This window comes from Rattus norvegicus, chromosome 16 (assembly GCF_021556685.1).
Source record: "Rattus norvegicus strain SHRSP/BbbUtx chromosome 16, alternate assembly SHRSP_T2T, whole genome shotgun sequence".
In the NCBI taxonomy this organism is placed as follows: Eukaryota; Metazoa; Chordata; class Mammalia; order Rodentia; family Muridae; genus Rattus; species Rattus norvegicus.
In genome coordinates, this window is record NC_141549.1 from 38,967,331 (window position 1) to 38,988,156 (window position 20,826).

General features: G+C 42.7%; 2 protein-coding genes across 9 annotated transcripts in view; both read left to right on the forward strand.

Moving 5' to 3' along the window:
- Erich1 (glutamate-rich 1) overlaps positions 1 to 20,826 on the forward strand; it is a gene marked incomplete at its 5' end in the record, with an annotated part of 52,793,804 nt that overhangs the window by 8,096,771 nt on the left and 44,676,207 nt on the right.
- Positions 1 to 20,826, forward strand: part of Galnt7 (polypeptide N-acetylgalactosaminyltransferase 7) — a 124,292-nt gene that overhangs the window by 90,863 nt on the left and 12,603 nt on the right. For 3 of the 9 annotated variants that reach the window (XR_015639380.1, XM_087588035.1, XM_087588036.1), the window contains 7 exons: positions 6,673 to 6,839; positions 12,046 to 12,176; positions 12,446 to 12,525; positions 14,323 to 14,833; positions 17,308 to 17,425; positions 19,067 to 19,189; positions 20,485 to 20,703. Coding sequence is in view for 8 of the 9 variants with exons in the window: in XM_087588035.1 (XP_087444161.1) it covers positions 14,610 to 14,833; positions 17,308 to 17,425; positions 19,067 to 19,189; positions 20,485 to 20,703 (684 nt within the window). In the remaining variant the exon portion in view is untranslated. 9 annotated transcript variants of the gene reach the window in all.

Consider the following 20,826-nt stretch of genomic DNA (forward strand, 5'->3'; position numbering starts at 1 on the left):
GTCAAACCCTTGCCTCGCCATGCAACTATAACTAGAAACTAACTGCAGTCACACAAGCTCAGAATCCAAAGGAACTTCATTGTCCCGGCTGGGACAAGTGTTCCCTGCTAGTCCATTCTGCTGGCCCAGAGACGATGATCTACTCAGGAACTGCCTTTAAGGAGACAGACAGTATTGTGTGGCTGCTTTAAGCAGACATTCTAAACGCATCCCACCCAGCACCCTGTTCCCTCCAAATGTAGATTCTGCTTGAAGTACAAATGCAATGAATAAATAAACTGTTGGGCATAGTATATGGTTTTAAAATATCAGGGCAAATAGTCTATTTCTTTTGTTTCCTCATTATCAAGAACAATCTGCATATTTAAATTTTATAGTTGACTTCTTAAAAATGTATTAGATTTTCTAAGACTTTACAAGTGTCTTTTTATTTTTTTAATTTGTATTGGATGCTCTCTCTCTCTCTCTCTCTCTCTGTGTGTGTGTGTGTGTGTGTGTGTGTGTGTGTGTGTGTGTGTGTGTGTGTGCACACACCTGTGTTCAGAGGACAGCCTGCTGAAGTTGATTTTCTTCATCTAGTAGATGGGTCCTGGGGATCAAGGTTATCACCAAGGGCCTCTACCCCCTCAGACTCCCTACCCTGATTTCAAAGCTCCCCACAGAACCAAATATTGAGGAATTGACCAGATGAATTTAAGTGGAAGTCTCATTACTCACCCAAAGACACCGAAGAAAAGGGAAGGGATTTGAGGAACAATGTTTTCCAAAAAGAAGAGAGCAAGTTTGATTCTAAAGACTTGACACTGATATGAGGAAGGTCCCAGTGACTTAGACATAAAGGCTCACCTTCATTAAAGGTCATCACGGGGCTAAGAAAAGAAGCCAAGTCATGCCTTTGAAAGAAGGCACACCCAGTAGAGCAGCAGAGTGTCAGGCCCAGTCATGTCAGTTTAGCAGGGTATTTTGTAAAGTCTTCAGTCCTCCATGGACGATGTACGGAAACGTAGTTTGAGTGGTAGTGCTTCTATGTGACATAGAGAAGGAACTTTTCATCCTCTCTGATAGTGTGTAGCTTAAAGCACAATACCTGATCTTGTGTTTAGCCCCAGGAGCAGTAGATGGAGCAATGGTAAGAATACTGAGGCAGGTTTCCTCATAGAAAGCTAGGATCATGCTCACACACAGCAAATGAAAAACAACGCTAAGGGCAATGAGTATACACAAGGATGAGAAACTTACCCCCGCAACCAGAGCCTGCTAGAGTCGGCATCTAAGTCAATGTACAAAATGCAATCTAGTGCAAACGCAATGGGAAACACTGTACATGATAGTAATTTAGGGAGGAAAGTTCTAGGGACTTGGGAGCTAGGGTATGATAAAATTACAAAAAAAAAAACAAATGATTTGGCTAATGTAGCTTTGGTTGAACTTAGGAAAAAAAAATAATATCCAGTTTGGAGTATTATCTAATCTTTTCCAGGAGCCATACTGATAAAATGAATATCCAGAGAGGAATTGACATTTTAGTGTTAAATTCTGTATTTTTATCCTTTCACCAAAGTGCATAGAAACCATACACTTGGATAAAGGCCTCTTCCTCCAGTGTGTTGAGTTTGAGGCACTGTCTCCTTTCATTGAAAATAGATATTTTAGAATGCTAAGTTAAACTTTATGTCTACAGTACTAATGTGCTCAGGAATTGGATATAAGCTCCATTTCGGGTAGATTTAAGCATTTCTCTCTCCCTTTAATTATTTAAATAAATGGTATTTTTAGATGAGGAAAGAAAAGCTCCATATTTATTTTTAAATGGAAGAAGGTAGTTAATAAAAAAAAAGTCAGTGTTTTTCAAATTATGGGTTTGGTTCCTGTGCCTAAAATTCTTCGCTGTTAGATTTAGACTTCCTGCAGAATTAACAAAAGAGAGTCTAAGTTATTCCTTATTAAAATAAAGACTTGGAGCGAACAATCTAGAAATAAGGTGCAGCTCTTGAAGGGCACAAGTTGAGAAGTTGGGTCACTTCTTGCACGAATGCATAAGTACAGGCACACAATACTGTAGATCAATGACAGTGCATGCTAATCACAGCAATTTATAACCTACAGTCTACTTATGTAGATATTACCCATCAATGGTCCAACTGTTATATTTTAATCGTGTGTGTGTGTGTGTGTGTGTGTGTGTGTGTCACACATGTGTGGGTGCCCATGGGAGGCCAGAGGGCATTAGATCCTTTGAAGGTGTGGTTAAAGGAGGTTGTGAGCTATCTGTGTGGGTACTAGGAATGTAACTTGGGTCGTCTGGAAGAGCAGCAAGTCCTCGTAACCATAGCCCCACCTCTTAGGCCTTATGACAAGGTTTAATATGAAAGTACAGATGACACCAGAACTGTAGAGATAGCGCAAGTAAAATGTTAATGCATGTTCCCTTTTTAGTTTTGCAATCTACTTCGTAAATTACAGAGGTCCCTATAAAATGCTCAGTGGGCAGGGAGTTCGGGGCCACACTCGGTGGGTGCCACATCATGGCACAACCATGATGACTTAACTTTGAATCTCTAGCATTCATTCATATTTTTGTTAAAAAAAATAAAAAAATAAAGCCAAGCATGACATCGCATGCCTGTAGCCCCAACACTATGTTGAGCATTCTGACCAAGCAGAGTGACAGAACAGGACTCCTGGTGTCTTCTTTAGCCTGCACAATGCACATAGCCACAGCACACGAATACTTTCTGTCTCAGAAGCTACACTGCAAACACCCCACAGGACGACCAGGACCACTCCACATCTTGTCATCTGAGTATGAATGCTCGTGACCAGAGCAGTTCTCGGTGGAGCCTCGCCTCGCTGTCCTTGATGCTGAACGATTGAGAAACTCTCGTGGAGCGTGAGTTGCTGGGGAACAGAAATGAGCCAAGAACATATAACTAGACCCATCTACCTAAACATGGCTTTTCATTGCAATTGGTTTTCTTTCCTACACAACTAACCGTTATCCATGGAGAATATAGTCAGGAATCCTAAGTAAGGCCCCTGGGGGAGCAGATAGGACTAATCCTGTAGTTATACTATGTCTTTTTCTAAACATTATTTCTGTGATTAAAAATAGTATACATGGGCTGGAGAGATGGCTCAGCGGTTAAGAGCACTGACTGCTCTTCCAGAGGTCTTGAGTTCAATTCCCAGCAACCACATGGTGGCTCACAGCCATCTGTAATGAGATCTGGTGCCCTCTTCTGGCCTGCAGTCACATATGCCGGCAGAATGCTGTACATAAAATAAATAAACAAATCTTTTAAAAAAATAGTATACATGTCAAGTATCCTGAGATTAAAAATCAATAACTGATCATAAAGGAAGTTCCCAAGTGGGCCTCTCCCGCGCTCTTGACTCTATAGTACTGTATTACTGACCCACAGAATAACTGGAACCTCAGAAAGCAAAACCCTCAGATAAAGGAGACTACTGCAAATTATACACCAGTAAGGTGAGACAGGATGCAAACTGGGGTTTTACCTTAGTGTCATGGATAGTTCATCTTCTCCCTTTCCACGTGTGTTTATTGTGTGTGGGGGTCAAAGGTCAACTTGCAGGAGTCAGTTCTCTCCTTCCATCTTGTGGGTGCCTGGAATCAAACTTCTAGCACAGTGGTTGGACACCTTTATGCACTGATCCACTTGCCAGGACATCTCTGTTCACCCGGTAAAGACATTTGTGTATGAGAAGTTACCCAGTGTGCACTTTGCTCTCACTTCTCCTCACCACAGTAAACCAGAAAAGCTGTCAAAAGCTAAGCTTTGTCAAGAACCTGCTTGTGGCAAAGAGAAGCCTGTGGTCAGAGAGAATGAAAACTACAATGCCCTACAGCTGTGGCTGGGCTGGCGCCTTAGCTCAGGGCCTACACTGTAAGCCCTGTGCTGTAGAGGTCGCTCTCCTCTCCAGCATCCAGTGACTTAAGGCCATGTCCTCCTGTGGTGCTGCCACCTTCTGGCTCTAAGTGAAGGGTGCCCTATCTCCATGAGTACTCTTCATCAGCTTCTGAGGTATTGGTTTCAGTCCTTTTCTGTGCTGCTAACAGATCACACAGTGAGTAATTACAGAGAAATGAAACTTCTCAAAATTGAGTGCTGACAAGGTTTAAGACAGAGACAAACATCTGGCAGGGAGCTCCTTGCTAAGGCCTCTTCTCACGGAGCAAGGTTCAAGAGCAGAATCTGTCCTGTGTGAATGAGTGAGAGGAAGCAAAAGGAGGGAGCTAACCTCATGGTTTTGAGAAACCCCCCGTGGTGGTAACAAAATGGATATGTTAAATCACCCCCATGGCCTTACCTCCCACCCAACACCCTTCCCCTTAGGGATCAGATTTGCAACACTTAAGCTCCGAGGACGAAGTCTTACTGCAGGACATCAGTGCTGTGGTGACTTCTGGTGACTAGTGGTTTCTTCCATGCCATCCTTGCTCTGATGGCCTAGCATCTCCACGTGGTCCCTACTGGATCCTCTGAGCCCTTCTTGCCATCTAGAGGCAAACTATGGCTTAAAGTTCCCACACTACAGAGTCTCTGCCCTCCTACCTCCTATTCTTTGACAGCTGCTGGGTTCAGGAATTGCAACACAAACCATTTGAACACGGATCTCAGTTAAATAAGAGTAGTTTATTGAATGCACATCCCAAGACTGATCCACCAGGACCACAAAAAGGGTCCTAGTTGTGCCAGTCTGTTCTCAGGGCAGGCTTTTTATAGGAAGAAAACAGGTTCAGAAGTTCAGAAGGCAAGGGTGGAGGGAGTACTACATTTGGCTAAGTAGACAAAGTATTTTCAGCTCAGTTTTAAGCTGATTGCACCTAAGGGAAGTAAAAGAGGTGGTGGATGGGTGGTGAACGGGGGACCTTCAGAGCACTGAGATGACAAAGCATGGGTACCACAGTCATCATGCTATGACTTTCTAGGAGAATTTTCAGTGTCCACTATGAGTCACTACTAATGGCAAGCAGAGTCTGAGAACCTGAACTTCATTTCCGCTTATGACCAATATGGAGACAGAATACAAAGTGACTACAGTTCTGTGAAAAGGAACAGGCCTAATAACAGTCAACAGCCACGAGACTGAACTCTACTTTCTCTGTTCCCCATTGAAATATGTGGAAACTTCTAACCCTGGGGTCATTCTAGAGCCAAGAGAGACAGACTGCAGGGAAGAGGTGTGATGGAGACTGTAGCTCCTGCCTAACTACACTTCGGTTGTTGTCAGTGTTCTGCACTGCATGAAGTGCAGATGGCACAGGCCCATCCGTCAGCTGCTGCTTGTGTTGTTGCTTTGGTTTGGCTTGAGACAGGATCTCCCTCTGGAGCTCAGGCTGGCCTAGAACTCACTATGTCACTGAAGGTGCCCTTGACTTGACCCCACCTCTGCCTCTGGAGTAGACTACTTACAGGCACGCACCATTGAACTTTGCTCTTTGTCTGCTTTTGTTACATTCTGTCCTCTGTTTTTTCCAGACTTCTTCCCATCTCCATACTAGGCGATCTTCAGTTTTCCCTGTTGTCTTGGGAAGAGAAGGGCTCTTCTTCCTCAGAATATGGACCACCTGGTCTTACTGGCTCTCAAGGTCATCTCAGAATAGGATTGTACAGGATGGACATACTAAGAAGCAAACACATCCAGTAGCTTTCGAAACTGTCATCCCGGGTCGGAGCGGCTACTGTGTCTTAGCTGCTGAGAACACGGTGCTGAGTGAAACTAGTGAAGCTCTGTCTTCTTAAGGAAACTACGGTTCCTATGTAAGGACAGAGCCAAGTGAAGTGCCCGTCAATAAGGAAATGATTAAATCGGTTATAGAATAGCCCATCCTGGGGAGTACTATACATGTTTGCATGTACATGTCTATACATGTTTACATCCTCACGCTCCGCCTTCTGCCTGGGTTCCAGGAGTTTCTCCAGGCTTGCTCAGCAAGTGCCATTACCTCTTGGTCTGTCTCACACGCAAAGGCCCAAGATTTTGAACTTGTTACCCTGAAGGAGCCTGGGGATCCTTCTAACTTTGGTCTACCCTGGCTCTGGAATCTTCTTCAGACATTGTTCTGAGGTTCTTCCTGTTAGGAAAGGGCTTCCAAGAGCTTTATTCCTGCTATTATTGTTTCAAACTCTTCCTTTTTTTGTGGCGTAACCTTCTTTAGTCAATTCAATAGATCTAGACAATACTAGAGCTACTGTCATTTGATGGTAAATTTCCCAGACTCCAACATGTTCCTGGTTAGCCTGCTTGACTTTTGTCTAAATATTTTTCAACTGTCCGATTAGACAATAGAATAAATCTCTTGCACTTAAAGCTCACGTTTCAGAAAGGAAAATAAAGTGATATCTGTGTGGTAGAAAGCAGCCCGCCGACAGCTGTAACAGTATCTTTGGCATCCTCTGCACCGGTTCAGAGCTGTTTCTTTTATCACACAATGTGCTGATGCCAAGGAGCTTTGTCTAAGAGTCACTCTAAACACCAGCTTCTTTCTTTCATCTTGTGTTTCTGCTGAGATCCAAAGAGCTTCGTACGGTTTCCTTAGATCAATCAATAATATTTAATCCAATCAGAAAATACGAGCCCAGAGACTCTGAAGCCGAGCGCTGTAGATTGCCTCTAAATTTACTCGATGAACTTCTCTCTTTGCAGATGCAAGTATTGGCACTATGATGAAAACCTGCTTACTTCAAGCGTCGTCATCGTCTTCCATAATGAAGGATGGTCAACCCTCATGAGGACGGTCCACAGTGTGATCAAAAGGACACCCAGGAAGTATTTAGCAGAAATTGTGTTAATCGATGACTTCAGCAATAAAGGTAATATCTATAGATTGACATCTTCGCTAGAAAATAAGTCAATCATAAGTGTAATTATTAAAATGTGTTATCAAAAGAAGTTTTTAAAATAAAGGATATCTACTGACAGGTCACTGTGTTGTCACTGTGCCAAGCACTGTATAGGAGTCATTTTGTTTAGTCCTAGCAATAACCTTTAAAATACTATAATTACCTGTTTTCTTCAGGAGATTCCAAGAACTCATGTGGCTTACCATCGGGCACAGAGGCACTAATTAACTGTTAGATCCAAATCCATGAGCTCAATACTTTCTTTTGACGCTGTACCAATTCAATTCTGTGGGGCTTGGAATTCACAAAAGTTGAATTGTAGGAATAACTTACTGAAAGACTGAAAACCAGAAATGTGTACATTTTGCACTGTCACTCAAAGCTCCTGCCATAGTTTTCAAACTGAAATCCACGAGCCTATCTCACAGCCTTCACTTTGCACTTGAGCGATGCTGCAAATACCGAATTTGCCCTGAAAATGCGAGTGTATTAGTTACTTTCCTGGTTACTGTGACTAAATACCAGACAAAAGCAACCTAAGGGGGAAGGGGGGTTATTTTGGCTCACAGTTTAAGGGTTCATTGAGTGAACACCGAGAAAAAGGAGCCATAAATGTCACTGCTCAGTTCATGATCTCCTTTTCTTCCAGCAAAGACCCAAGTCTGTGTTGGAACCTCCTGCATTTGGGGGGCTCGATCCTGCCGAGTCATCATGTTAACCATCATCCTGGTCGCCCTGGGCTGCTCTCTAAGAACACACCTTCTACAGCTCATTACAGTCTCTATTTGATTTCAAATATTAAATAAAATCATTTATGAGTGGGAGAGCATGTGTGGAGACTCCTGTACCCTAGGCTAGCCTTGAGCTCTTTGTGTAACTTGGCATAGCCTTATCTTTTGAATTCCTGACCGTCCTGCCTGTCTCTCAGGCGCTGTGACCAGAGGCTGGGACCCAGCTCAGTCCTCATTCTTTTAAAGGAGACCATTACAGTATTTAGGCAAATGTTAGGTCATCTTGGTTCAACTTGGAAAGAGAAGGAGCAAGTGGTAATTTTCTAGAAAATTTAACTTTTTAAAGCTAATTTGAATAATTTCAACACGTTATTGTAAGGTAAACATATTCCTAATTACAGAAGTATAGAAATAATGCTCTAGCCCCAGATAGTAAGTCAACGTGGAAATGAAAATGGAATGTTGCTGTTTCCATGTAAATCTGCACATTTATTTATTTACGTATTTATTTATTTATTTATCTTGCTGATCACAAAGCAATTGAAGTTTTTGAACTGACTGAAATGTCCAATTATTCAATAATAACAGGATATTTACACTTTGGCAAACACATTTTCCAGTTTTTCTGCATAAGGCATGACTACCAAATCCTACGTTAGGGTTGAAGAACCTGAGTACCACAAAATACCTACCTTTCAGGAGAGCTTTCTGCAGCTTCCTTCCCCTAAGCTCAATTCAGAACTCTTAAATTTTGGACAAATGTTTGCTGCTTCGGAGAGGACATAACTAGAATCCTGATCTGTACACATATGCTAGCACTAGAAAAATAATAAAATGATGACTTATTCCCTCCCCCTCATTTCCTACAGCTGATAACTGCAATTACTAATCATTTTAATTACTCTAGACATATAGCTTTAATTTTTAAGCTCAATTAAATAGATTTATTATCTTGGATATTTTATCTTGGTTGCAGTTTCCTATGACAAATGCTTTTACCAAAACTATTTTTCTGGAAGACAAACATTTGAAAAATAAACTTTAGCAGGCGGCAGAGGTGGCTTAGTGGTTAGAGCCCTGGCTGCTCTTGCAGAGGCCGGGGTCTGATTCCCATGTGACGGCTCACCAGCATCTGTAACTCCAGCTGCAGTTGAACCTGCACCCTCCTCTGGCCTCCAGGGACACAGAACACATGTGGCGCACTCACGTGTGAACAAGCAAACACACATACACTTAAAGTAATAAGAAAAGAGAATATGCCTTCGAGTAGAACTGTTGACACTATCACCAGTGATTTTCAAGTGTATAAAATATTCCAAATCTACAAAACTACTTTCTGAACTCTCCTGTGTTGGTACTAATGGTAGAAATTTTATTATTAATATTTCAAGTCATCATTATAAAAAGAATAGGTATTTACCCTCCAAAAGTAGCTTTTTGATACAAAGAAAGCCCGGGCCCTGAGGCGTGGGCTGTTTGCTCCCTGACTTCCTCTTGCTGTCTGTCCGAGCATCTCATGCCGCAGATTTCTGAGTTCTAAGGCTCACACTCAGGCAGGATCTATGTACCTCACAGTAGGCAGAAACTTTTAGATTCCCCTGGACACACAAGTCCAGAAGGTCTGTAGTTAGTGTTTCCAATTTCAAGACAACATTACGATCTGTTGCTACTAGCTTCAGAAAAAGTGTAGTATTTGCTTAATAAAGCTCAAATAAAAAAAATGGCTTGCACTTTGCTGCAGTAGACTAGGGAAAGTAAACCTTGAAGTTCGTTTTCTTTTTTAGAGACAACATAAAGCCTCTTAAAGGATCTAACTACTCTTCATAACCTTTAGGCTTCTGGTAATGACAGCATTTTCTCTTAGCAAGATAGGGAGCCTTAAAATAGAGCAGACTCCTCCCCACTTGTGTGCATCTTTGACTGAGACCAGGGTGACTTCAGGTGAACAGCCCAGATGCTTAGAGGTCTGCAGCAGCCAAAGTTTTTGGTCCTACCCTAAAGTCGGCAGCATCCAAGGTCTCCTTGGTCTTCCTTAGGGTCTGTAGCATGCAAGGGTTTTCTGGTCCGACCTTAGAAGTCTGCAGCAGCCTTGGGTTTTCTTGGTCCCACTGGACCTTGTTCAGGGCAGTCTCTGCTTTCCAGCTGATAGGCCTATGCAGCCCCAGCTTGCACTGGCTCCACAGAGATGGACAAGAGAGAAGACCAAAGAACACGAGTGAGCTCTTGACACTTTGCTCACAAGTGACCCATAACCTTTCCAGACAAGCCTGCACCACCAACTGTCACAAACCCAGCCTGACAAATGTGGGGTGTAAAAAGGCAATATTTACCTAGAAAAAGTGGCAAGGTTGTTTCTGAGTCCTAAATACAGTCTACTGTAGTGTGAGGTCACAGAGAAGTCATTTGTCATGACTAAGAGTCTAAACTTGAACAATAGGTCACTCACTTGTGTACATTAAGATGTCTTTAAGGCTTGTGTTGAAATAACATGTCCCAAAGACAGCCCTAATGGAATTCAGAGTAATCCTCAATAGAGAATAGTAGTGAAGGACTGTACCAAGCTTTGAGAAAAAAAAAGGGGTGGGGGGACTTAAGTGTAAAAAGAAAGAAACAACTGATTTTGGAAGGGAAAAGTCACCAAACATTTTAGCAGGGAAACATAATTAATTGTATTTGTAAGACTCTTGTGTGTGTGCGTGTTTTCTTCATTCTGAAAGCCCATGTGATGGGTGTTTCTGTTGGTAATAAAGCCCCTGCTGCTGTTATGTGCACCTGTGACATCAGTGCTTCCGCTGCGGAGGCAGGGGATCAAGACTCCACGTCTGGGAGCTGGAGAGAGGCTAAGAGACTGGCTATTCTTCCAGAAGACCACAGTTCGACTTCCAGCACCCACATGGCTCACCACCATTTGTAACTCCAGTCCTAAGGGATAAGGTGCTGCCCTCTGGCCTCCTCCATGAGCCAGGCACACAAGTGGTTCACAGACTTACACACAACATAAATGCCATACACAGGAAATTTTAAAACAATTTTTAAGAGTTCAGGTCTAGGGCTTAACTCAGCGGTTAAGAACAACTGTTCTTCCAGAAGTCCTGAGTTCAATTCCCAGCAACCACATGGTGGCTCACAACCATCTGTAATGGGATCCGATGCCCTCTTCTGGTGTCTGAAGACAGCGACAGTGTACTCACATTAAATAAATAAATAAATAAATAAATAAATAAATAAATAAATAAATAAATAAATAATTTTTTTTAAAAAGAGAGAAAGAGAGTTCGGGTCTAGCCTCAATGAATTTCAGGTCTAGCCATAGTAAATGTGAGGCCAGCCTTGGCTATATGACATTCTATCTCAAAACAAACACATTAAAAAGCCTCCTAAAGCAAACTTAAATATATGGTCCAACACACCCAGTTTGCAACCAGCCCTCAGCTGTGTATAGCAATTTTTTTGGTGGTTTTGTACTGATGAGCCAAAATTTTAACAATTTTAAGACAATTTCTATGTCCTCAGGAAGCGTCTCAGCGGGATACAGGAGCTTACCCTAGCTGGTGAGCCAATTTCCTGGGCTCACAAAGATAAATAAAAGCTGTTATTTTACATTGAGACGCCAAGGAGCAAACTTTGCCAATTGCGCCTGGTTTTTATATCGTAGAATTCCCACTACTAAGTCACAAACATATATGTATATATGATTATAAAGATTATATCTAATTATATATACATACATACATACATACATACATACACACACACATACACACACACACACACACACACACACACACACACACACACACACTTGTAATGCTATGCTACAGACAAAAATGTATCTTTTGATTGTTACCGGCCAGCTTGGTGGCTGTGATCACAGCAAGACAGCGATTTTCTGTGCCTATTATGGGTGAAGAAAGTTGGCCCAGAAACAGAATTTTGAGCAGCCCATACCTTGGGAAGACTCCATGGCCTTCAGTAGACTATGTATCTTCAGAAATCCTGAACTTCTTTCAACTGCAAAATATTATGGTTTTTTATTTTTTAAACCTGACATTTTAAATTTTTAATATTCATTTAATGTTCACAGGGAAGTTTAATAATGTTTTTATGCTACCCAATTCCCCATATATATACTAGGCTTAAAATTAACTTGCAACCCATTGCCTTCCATCTATCTTTGGTGTGATGGAGGAACAAACCCAGGATCTCAGAAATGCTTCTCACACATGGTCTCACTGAAGTGCACCTCCGTCCTTACCTTCTGTCTCTGTTGATCTCACCAGTGATCTGACCCGTGAACGATGGATGAGTGACTGCACAGCACAGCTATTTACTGCTACTGTGTTTTACAAATCAAGGAAATGTAGTCCAATCATTGTTTCTTGAGAGGAAAAAAAAGTTTCCATGTAAACATCTATAATGTCAGATGGTTTCTTTTTAATTCACAGAACACTTAAAAGAAAAGCTGACCGAGTACATAAAGCTGTGGAATGGCCTTGTGAAGGTGTTCCGAAATGAGAGGAGAGAAGGCTTGATCCAGGCTCGGAGCATCGGCGCTCAGAAGGCTAAGCTGGGACAGGTAGGACGTGTGTGCTAATGTGCCTCGTACAGTGTCAACACTCCCTTTTAGGCAGTGAAAAGATGAGATACAGTTTGGAATTATCCTTTGGTTTGTTTTTTTTTTTTTTTTTAATCGAAGTGAGAATATTGGTTTGGTTTGAATGGATAACTTACATGTCAAGATTGACGAAAGTGCTAATTTGTATTAGCATCTCATTTTAAAATGTGTGTGGTATTTGCTGTGCCGTATGTGAGGAGTGTTTTTTCACCCTGCCTCTTTTCTTTAAGGTTTTGATATACCTTGATGCCCACTGTGAGGTGGCAGTTAACTGGTATGCACCGCTCGTAGCTCCCATATCTAAGGACAGGTAACGTCACCTTGTTTTTTTTTTTTCTTTCCTAGTCAAAAAGTAAAACCTTGTCCTAGATGGACATATGCTATTCTTCTCTATGATCCTGTCCCATATAGTTTGCCAGATGTTGTGTGAGGAGTGTTTTCCTTGTGCTGTTTGTTTCCTGGGTGGAACGAGGTGGATGCTTTGGGCTGATTCAAACGTAGCCAGCCCATGTTCGGAAGAAGTTAGGTGTCCCCTTACAGAGCTGTCTCACATTCTGTTGAGACTCTAACATTAATTGTCCCCTCTCAGCAGGATAAATGCTCTGAAGACTTGACATTAAGCCTTTGGGTTTCTAGGGAACTTTGAGATGATTACATTAGACGGTAAAGGGCCAACTGTTCCTCCAGTCAAGTCTCTGGGCTCCTATGGAAACGTGAGGGTGTAGAAAGAGATAGTTGTGCCATGGAAAGCAGTGATCACCATTCAGTTTACAGAGCCATCTCAAACACCGGAAGGCAGCCTTAGTCCCTACCTCCAAAAGCTTCTGCTTCCTCCTCAGAGTCCTGACCATTGCAGAATCTAGGCAAATGCAGCGTATTCTTGTGGCTAATGGCACGGGTCAGAGGAAGAACTCTGTCATCATGAACCCTGTACACGCCATCTGGCTTCATCCCCATGGCAGCCCTGCTGTGTAGATGTGATTAGCTACACTTTAGAAGACAGCACTAAAGTTTGGGAAGAGAAATGTGCCACAAATCTAGTAGTTGACGAACTGCCAGACAGATTTCTGGGCCTCTTTACAATTCCACACTTATTTTAAATTGTGAAAAGCACGTGGCAAGAGAAAGGATATATGACCAGGTAGCCAGGTCACCAGGGCAGTGTGGAAGCCTACCCAGCAGCAAGAGAGTGGCTTTCCAAAGGAAAAGTGGGGAGCCCGTGTGTCACATGGTGGCCCTCTTGTGAATTTCTGTTCAGGAGAGAAGCTTTCTTTAGAATCCACTTCCATCCTATCAAGGTTCTAAGCCCCATAGATATTTTTCTCTGTGATCTCCATTTTGAGAAATCTACTCTCAACCCTTTCTAGTAATGGGCAGGGACCAAGGTCATTGTAACAGCAATTCAGCATCCAGCTGGTTCTTCAGGGGCAGCATTTTACAAAACCTAAATGCAAAGGAAGGATTTGTTCCAAGCCTTCAAATTCTTAGTTCATTCCTTAAATTCCTCAGTAGATACTGAAGCATCTTTCTTGCTTCTCTTTTTTTTTTTTCCTTAAGTAAAATACAACACAGAACCTGAGGTTTTAGTTTTGTTCCACGTGAGTTGTTTTAAAGGAGGGAAGGAAATTAAGTAAAAGCAAGAAAGATGTGTTCGTAATAACTTCTTCCAAAGGATCAGAAAGGAACAGAGAGTTGGAAAAAGCTGTTGAGAGTGTGCTGTCAGAGGAAGTGTATACACAAAGACTTGTAGTTGTTCTTAATGGGGGACACAGAGAGTAAACGACAGGTAAACGTTACAGAGTTACCACGAGATGGCTGCCCATCAGTAACCCCGACTTAAAAAGGAGGAAGCTTTTAATCATCTCCAAGGCATGGCTCTTGTCCTAGGCATCTGTTTGGATACCTAGGATAAACTCCCTTCCATTCTGCCCTTCCGCTAACCCAGGCTTGGCTTTCACGAGACTTTATTTTACTCTATGTCCCTGGTAGGCAATCGTTTCCTAATGCAGAATGAAACCAAGTCCAAATGGAGCCGGTGTAGCCAGGCATGGTGAACTAGTCGGTTTGGGGTTCTTAAATGCGTTTTCATTTTCTGTAAATGTTTCAGAGCTACATGTACTGTGCCTCTAATAGATTACATAGACGGGAATGATTATTCCATTGAACCACAGCAAGGTGGGGACGAAGATGGTTTTGCCAGAGGGGCCTGGGACTGGAGTATGCTATGGAAACGTATTCCACTAAGCCACAAGGAAAAGGCCAAAAGAAAACATAAAACTGAACCTTATCGGTAAAGATTATGACTTCACTTTTTTTTTATGTTGAATGTTTACCTAAGTCCTCTTTTTTTTTTTCCTTCCCTATGAACTCGTATAACTATGTGGGTCCATACATATGTTTCCATTTGATCTTGCTGCATCATCAACACAACACAGAACCATTTGCACTGTGCCGATTATAGATGTCATAAACGGCAACACTTATGAAATTATACCCCAAGGGGGTGGTGATGAAGATGGGTATGCCCGAGGAGCATGGGATTGGAGTATGCTCTGGAAACGGGTGCCTCTGACCCCTCGAGAGAAGAGACTGAGAAAGACAAAAACTGAGCCCTATCGGTAATCACTAAGTCACTTACCTACCTCCCCTTTCTCCGGTTGCTGCTAACCTATTAACCCTCTTGCCATGCTGAAACCTCGCTCGCTCGCTGTGAGAACTGTTGTCTCAGATCCTGACAGAGCTATGACTCCTTGCAGCCTCAGAGCTTTGAGGAATTCACATTGGCTTCCCGAACAGCCTTCACCCTAAATGCAAGCTCCACTCATGTGAATCACTCTTTCATTGGGGAAAAGGCGTTATGAACAGCGTTATTAATTTGAAGACTAAGCAGGAAAGGAAAGAGAAGTCCTTTCCCGCTGTCCTAGGAGACCAACCGGCAGAGTGTTCTGTAAATTAGAAGCACATAAACTGCGGACAGCTCCAGACTTGCAATTGGCCCCTTGAAATCTTGGGTGCAGTGTTTGCAGTGTTCAGTGGGGAAGGACACACCAGCAAGAGATTGCTGGGTTCTCCCCTTTGTAGCCTGAAACTCTGACACTAATTTCATGTCAGTTAAATACGATGAATACAAAAGCAGGACTTTAGAAAATGTTGCATAGAATCCTCTGTTGCTTGGTTCTCCAAAGAATGTTTGGTTAACAGAAAAGCCCTATCCCGGGTCGGCTTGTGGCTATTCTCGGCTTGTGGCTATTCTCGGCTTGTGGCTATTCAAATAGAACGATTGACTTGACGATCTCCTTTTGATCCTTTCATTTTGAACATTTCACAGTCTTTCAGAAAGTGGCCCCCAAATGAAATCCATAATGTGTTTGCGGTTTACTTGTTTTCTTGTTTGTTGGTTGGTTACGTGTTCCTCTCCCGTGGTCCTGCTTCCAGTCTCTCTGTCCCTGTCACAGTGCTCAGGATATCCGAACTCATTTGGGGCAGTGCTCCCGTGTTGTGGATTTGGGCATGTTGTGATCAGAACACTGAATGGCAAACATGAGGAAATGATAGGCCTTCGAGCTTTCCCTGGGCGTCTTCCAAATTCTCATCCAAAACCTTAAGGTTCAGAATAATCTGGAACCTGTTGCTGACCGTTTAGGCTCACGAGTCGTCACCTAGGAGAAAAAGGTGCTTACCTTGGTCTGTCCAGCAGTTCTGTAAAAAGACATATTTTAAAAGAAAACTTATGGAAACTTAAGGGGAGTCCCTTTAATTAGCTTCCTTGTGGACATGTTAAAGCTCCCCCTCCGAGTATGTACTGAGATGAATGGTACTATATATGAGGAGCAAAAGGCACAAGCGTAATGACGTGATGTCAAATAGCAGCTAAGCAAATGTGTCTGGGAGATATAACCAGGATGTACTGGCTTAGTGATCTAAGCAGTGTATTTTTAAAAAGAAAAAGCATAAAAGGACAACTGTTTCTTTTTTTTTTTTTTTGGTTCTTTTTTTTTTCGGAGCTGGGGACCGAACCCAGGGCCTTGTGCTTCCTAGGTAAGTGCTCTACCACTGAGCTAAATCCCCAGCCCAGGACAACTGTTTCTTGATGGAATTTTCCGTCAGTACTAAAAATATTAACCCGACTCATTATCTGCTCAACATGGGTCTATTCGCTGCTTACTAAGCACCAGCCAGTATTTTAGGGGAGAAATGGCCTTTTCAGAATGTAAGTAACTAAATATGTTCCGTAGACCCTATTCTACAGTGAATGGTACACAAATTACATAGCTACACTTTTGCAAGGTGGAATCAGCAGGGCACAGTGATAGACAGACATTACACGAACGAGGAATACAAAATTCTAACAGTATCCCATTCCCTACAGCTTACAAGTCAAAATGCATTGATTATTGTTTAATGCTAAGAATATAGTGAAATTATTCTGCTATATTTGTTCAATAGTGGGAGTGACTTGACCCTAAAATGTTAGTGTTTTTTTCTCCTCCTAAAATGTACCAGATTTAAGATTTGTACAAGAAGCCCATGGGGCTCCCTTTTTGCACCCCCACCTCCTACCATAGTAGAAAGTGATGCCCCATGTCCTAATCCTTAGGTCATTCCTGGCTCCATTTGCAAACTCTGAATGAACCAGGCTGTTCTACAGTGATTTACACCGTTATCTGGCAAAGCCTTGAGCTATAAAACTAAAAAATGACAGACTCTTTCCACGGTGTATCATTTCATTCATCCCAGAAGGACTCACAAATCATGGAGGGAGAAGTCAGCAGACAATGTCCGCAAGGCTCTGTGTTTTGGGAGAGTAAGAGAAATTTTTCTCTTAACAACAAATTGTTTAAATCAACAAAAAGAACCAAGGCGCCCTCTAGTGGTGAAACATCGAAGACTTGCTTCAGAAGTTTTGGCAAATTCATACAGGGCTCGTGAGCACATTGTTTTGTGAAGGATTTACAGTTCCTTAATGTTTGGCCATCAGTCTTGCCTCTTCTGTGCATTCTTACGCTGTGCTCCCAAAGGCTGTCTGTCTGTTGGTGAAGGAATGCTGGGGCTTTGTTTTTAACCATTATCACATGCAGCGTCCTTCCCTTAGGTCTCCCGCTATGGCTGGTGGATTATTTGCCATTGAGAGGGACTTCTTCTTCGAACTGGGTCTCTATGATCCTGGTCTCCAGATTTGGGGTGGTGAAAACTTTGAAATCTCCTACAAGGTAACATTTCATTCAAACAAATGCTCGGTTTTAAGTAGTTTGGAGGGTTGTTTGTTTGGGGGAGGAGATATGTGTCACTCTCTGCCACACTGGCTGTCCTGGACCTCCATGTAGACCAGGCTGTCCTTGAACTCACCGAGATCCATCTACTTTTGCCTCCTACATGTTGGGACTAAAGGCATGTGCCACCACCCCCTGACTCTTGTTTACTCCTAGGTATCCACCTTTTATCACTTTCAAATAAAGCTAATTTGGCTGGTTGGTTGGGTGGTTGGTGGTTGGTTTTAAAGATAAGGTTTCTGTATGTAGTCCTGACTGTCATAGAACCCTCTTTGTAGACCAGGCTGATGTGGAACTTAGAGATCTGCCTGCCTCTGCCTCCCAAGTGCTGAGATTAAAGGTGTGAGACACCAAGGTCAGCTAGTTGGTGGGGGGAGGGGTGTGTGTTTCTAGAAAAAATATATAATGAGTTTCTCTAAATTATTAGGAATGCTTCAATAAAGCATAGCTCTTGGGGTAAATAAAGTAAAATGATTAATTGTCTGCAGAGCTCAACCCAGAATTATGGCTTCAGAAATGGAAGCCATTTCCCTCTCCTGTTCCCTAGCTGTTCATTACTGGAGCCTTGGGTAATAGCAGCTTTGGAGGGGCCATGTGTTGACCGTCTACTGACATAGGTAGCCTCGACTGCTGTAGGACATGGTGGTAGACATCACACAATGACCGTCCCCCTCCCACGGCAGTGGAGGTGCCATCCTGCTTGGTCCAACTCTACCATAGTCCTGCCCTATTTTCAGAGATGCAGGGAGGGGAAGCGATGACAGGTTTCAGTTATCCATTCCTTCTTGTCTTAAAAATCCTGTGTTTTAGTGTTGTGAAGGTTAGGCTAGGGACAGCTAATCCTTTCTGTCAAAGAACTTACAATTGTCAAAAAAAAAAAACTTAAAGATCAGAAATAGTAGTAAGTTTATAATGTAGTGAATTGATTTGAAAAATAGGCCGAGACATTCAGTTTGGTGGGTTGGAGAAAATGCCATGGCGGTCGAGGGAGAATTGGAGATGGAAAGAAGATGCCTGATTTGCATAAGCAGAGATACATGAAGAGGAGCAGCCTCCTACGTGCCTAGGATAAGGGAAGGCCAAGGGTCTGAGTGCGAAGGGCAAGTCTAGGAGCCGTTAGGTGGGGTCAAGGAGAGGGGTCAGGTAAGCCACTAAAGACAGCAGGCAAGTGCAGTTAGAGCCATGCTAAGGAGTCTTCACCCTGCCTCCTTGGTTTGATAAGCAGAAGGGTAGCTAACAAAGACACTAAGCCAGGGGATAACATGACCCAAAGCTCAGTAATCTCTTGCTATAAATAAGAATAGAGTTAAGTAGAGAGGAGTGTAAGGTTATGAAGCCAGTCACGCTCCCGTGAAGAAGAACAGAGGAGGGAACGCACTATAGTAACTTACTGTATACCTCACCACTGCCTTCCTCGCTGCTGCTTGTCTTTCTAACGTAATTGATTATTTTAGAATCCGTTAGCTTAGAATTCAATGTGGACCTCATTTCTAATTTAAAGTCTACATTTACAGAACAAACTTTCCATTATTGATTTCTGCATTTCCGATCACTTTCACAATACACATTCTTCCTTGACAGATCTGGCAGTGCGGTGGCAAATTGTTGTTTGTGCCTTGTTCTCGTGTCGGGCACATCTACCGTCTAGAGGGTTGGCAAGGAAATCCTCCACCCCTTTACGTTGGCTCTTCTCCGACTCTTAAGGTGAGGTGGTATTGTTTTCAAAAGGAGGGAAGGGAAGAGAAGGAAGACTGATGTCCTGCTGGGGCAAATCTGCACAGGCGTGCTGCCTCTTCCCCTAAGCCAAGGCTAGACTCGCTGCTGCAGTACCTCACTGCTCTTCAGTATTATTCATTTTAGCCCTGTTCCTTCTCACTTTCGTTTATAGACAACATAACGTGCTATCAGTGCCTGCTTTTTAGCTGTAGTAACTACTATCCAGGAGATCCCCACACTTGTTTCTCCTGTGATAGAAATGTTGTGGTTTTTGCCGAAACATCTCCGCAGTCTTCCCACTCGAATCCTCTGGTACCCACCATTCCACTGTGTTTCTATCCACTGGTTTCTTGTACATCCTTCCTGTGAGTGAGCACACATTCTCTTTCTGTGCCTAGTTTATTTCTTGTACCATAACATCCTGTGTGTTACAGATGACAGTCTTTCCCTTCTTTTTTAAACACTGGGCATTCCATTGTGCATATCACATTTTCTTTAATCCATTCATGAGTTGGCAGACACTTAGGTTGATTCCAAATATTGGTTGTTCTAAGAAATGCTTGAAAATTCTGCACCGAAGTTCAGATATCTCACTGGTGGACTGAATCCCCATCTTTGAGGAATGTACACTATACTGAGGTTGCTGGACTACAGGGTTTTTCTCTTTTAATATTGGAAGTACTCACTAACCTGTCCAAATCTGCAAGTTAAATGTTCGTGGGTGATGACAGTGTCTGTCTATTTGATTGGTCAGTAGCTGCCTTTCCTCTGTGGCAGCCGCCTGTGGAAGGTGTGCAGTTAATTTGGAGTTGTGGTAAAATGCTTGTTATAGTCTGAAAAGACTGACAGAGTCTCCTGAGGAGTGATTCTTTGTAATGATGGCTTTGAGGACGTGAGCATCCTATACGTGTCAGTACCAGAAAGGAATGAGAGGAGAACAAACCCCACTGTCCAGCCAGGCTCTCAAAACCCGGTCTGGGCTTCATAGTCTTCATCCGTTATCAGAATAGAATGCATATCTTAGAATTCATGGTCTTCCAGCTCGGGAATGTCTGCTTTTATGTTCACTCCGTTTTAATTGAATCTGCATATGTAATGTTTTTATACCTGCAAAATACCATATTAGTGTTACTTATCCCTCTTGTCCCCATTGATTAGTTAAATGCCACATCTGACTAGAGACTGCACCGTATTTGTTTGTATTCTGAACACCTAAGGTGGGCAGTTCATACCCTTACGGTTATTTCTGCACCCCATAATGACGGCAGTTTTTGTTTTTGCAGAATTATGTGCGTGTTGTGGAAGTCTGGTGGGACGAATATAAAGACTACTTCTATGCTAGCCGTCCTGAGTCCAAGGCGCTACCTTATGGGGATATCTCTGAGCTGAAGAAATTTCGAGAAGATCACAACTGCAAAAGTTTCAAGTGGTTTATGGAGGAAATCGCTTACGACATCACTGCCCACTACCCTTTGCCACCCAGAAATGTTGAGTGGGGGGAAGTAAGTAGCAGCCAGTATTTAAATATCCACATGTGCATATTTGGAGTCAGTGTTTGAAAGAAGGCAAGAAAAACAGGAAGGTATTCATGAAAGCAGAGAAGACTTGCATGAATGTGGGGCTGA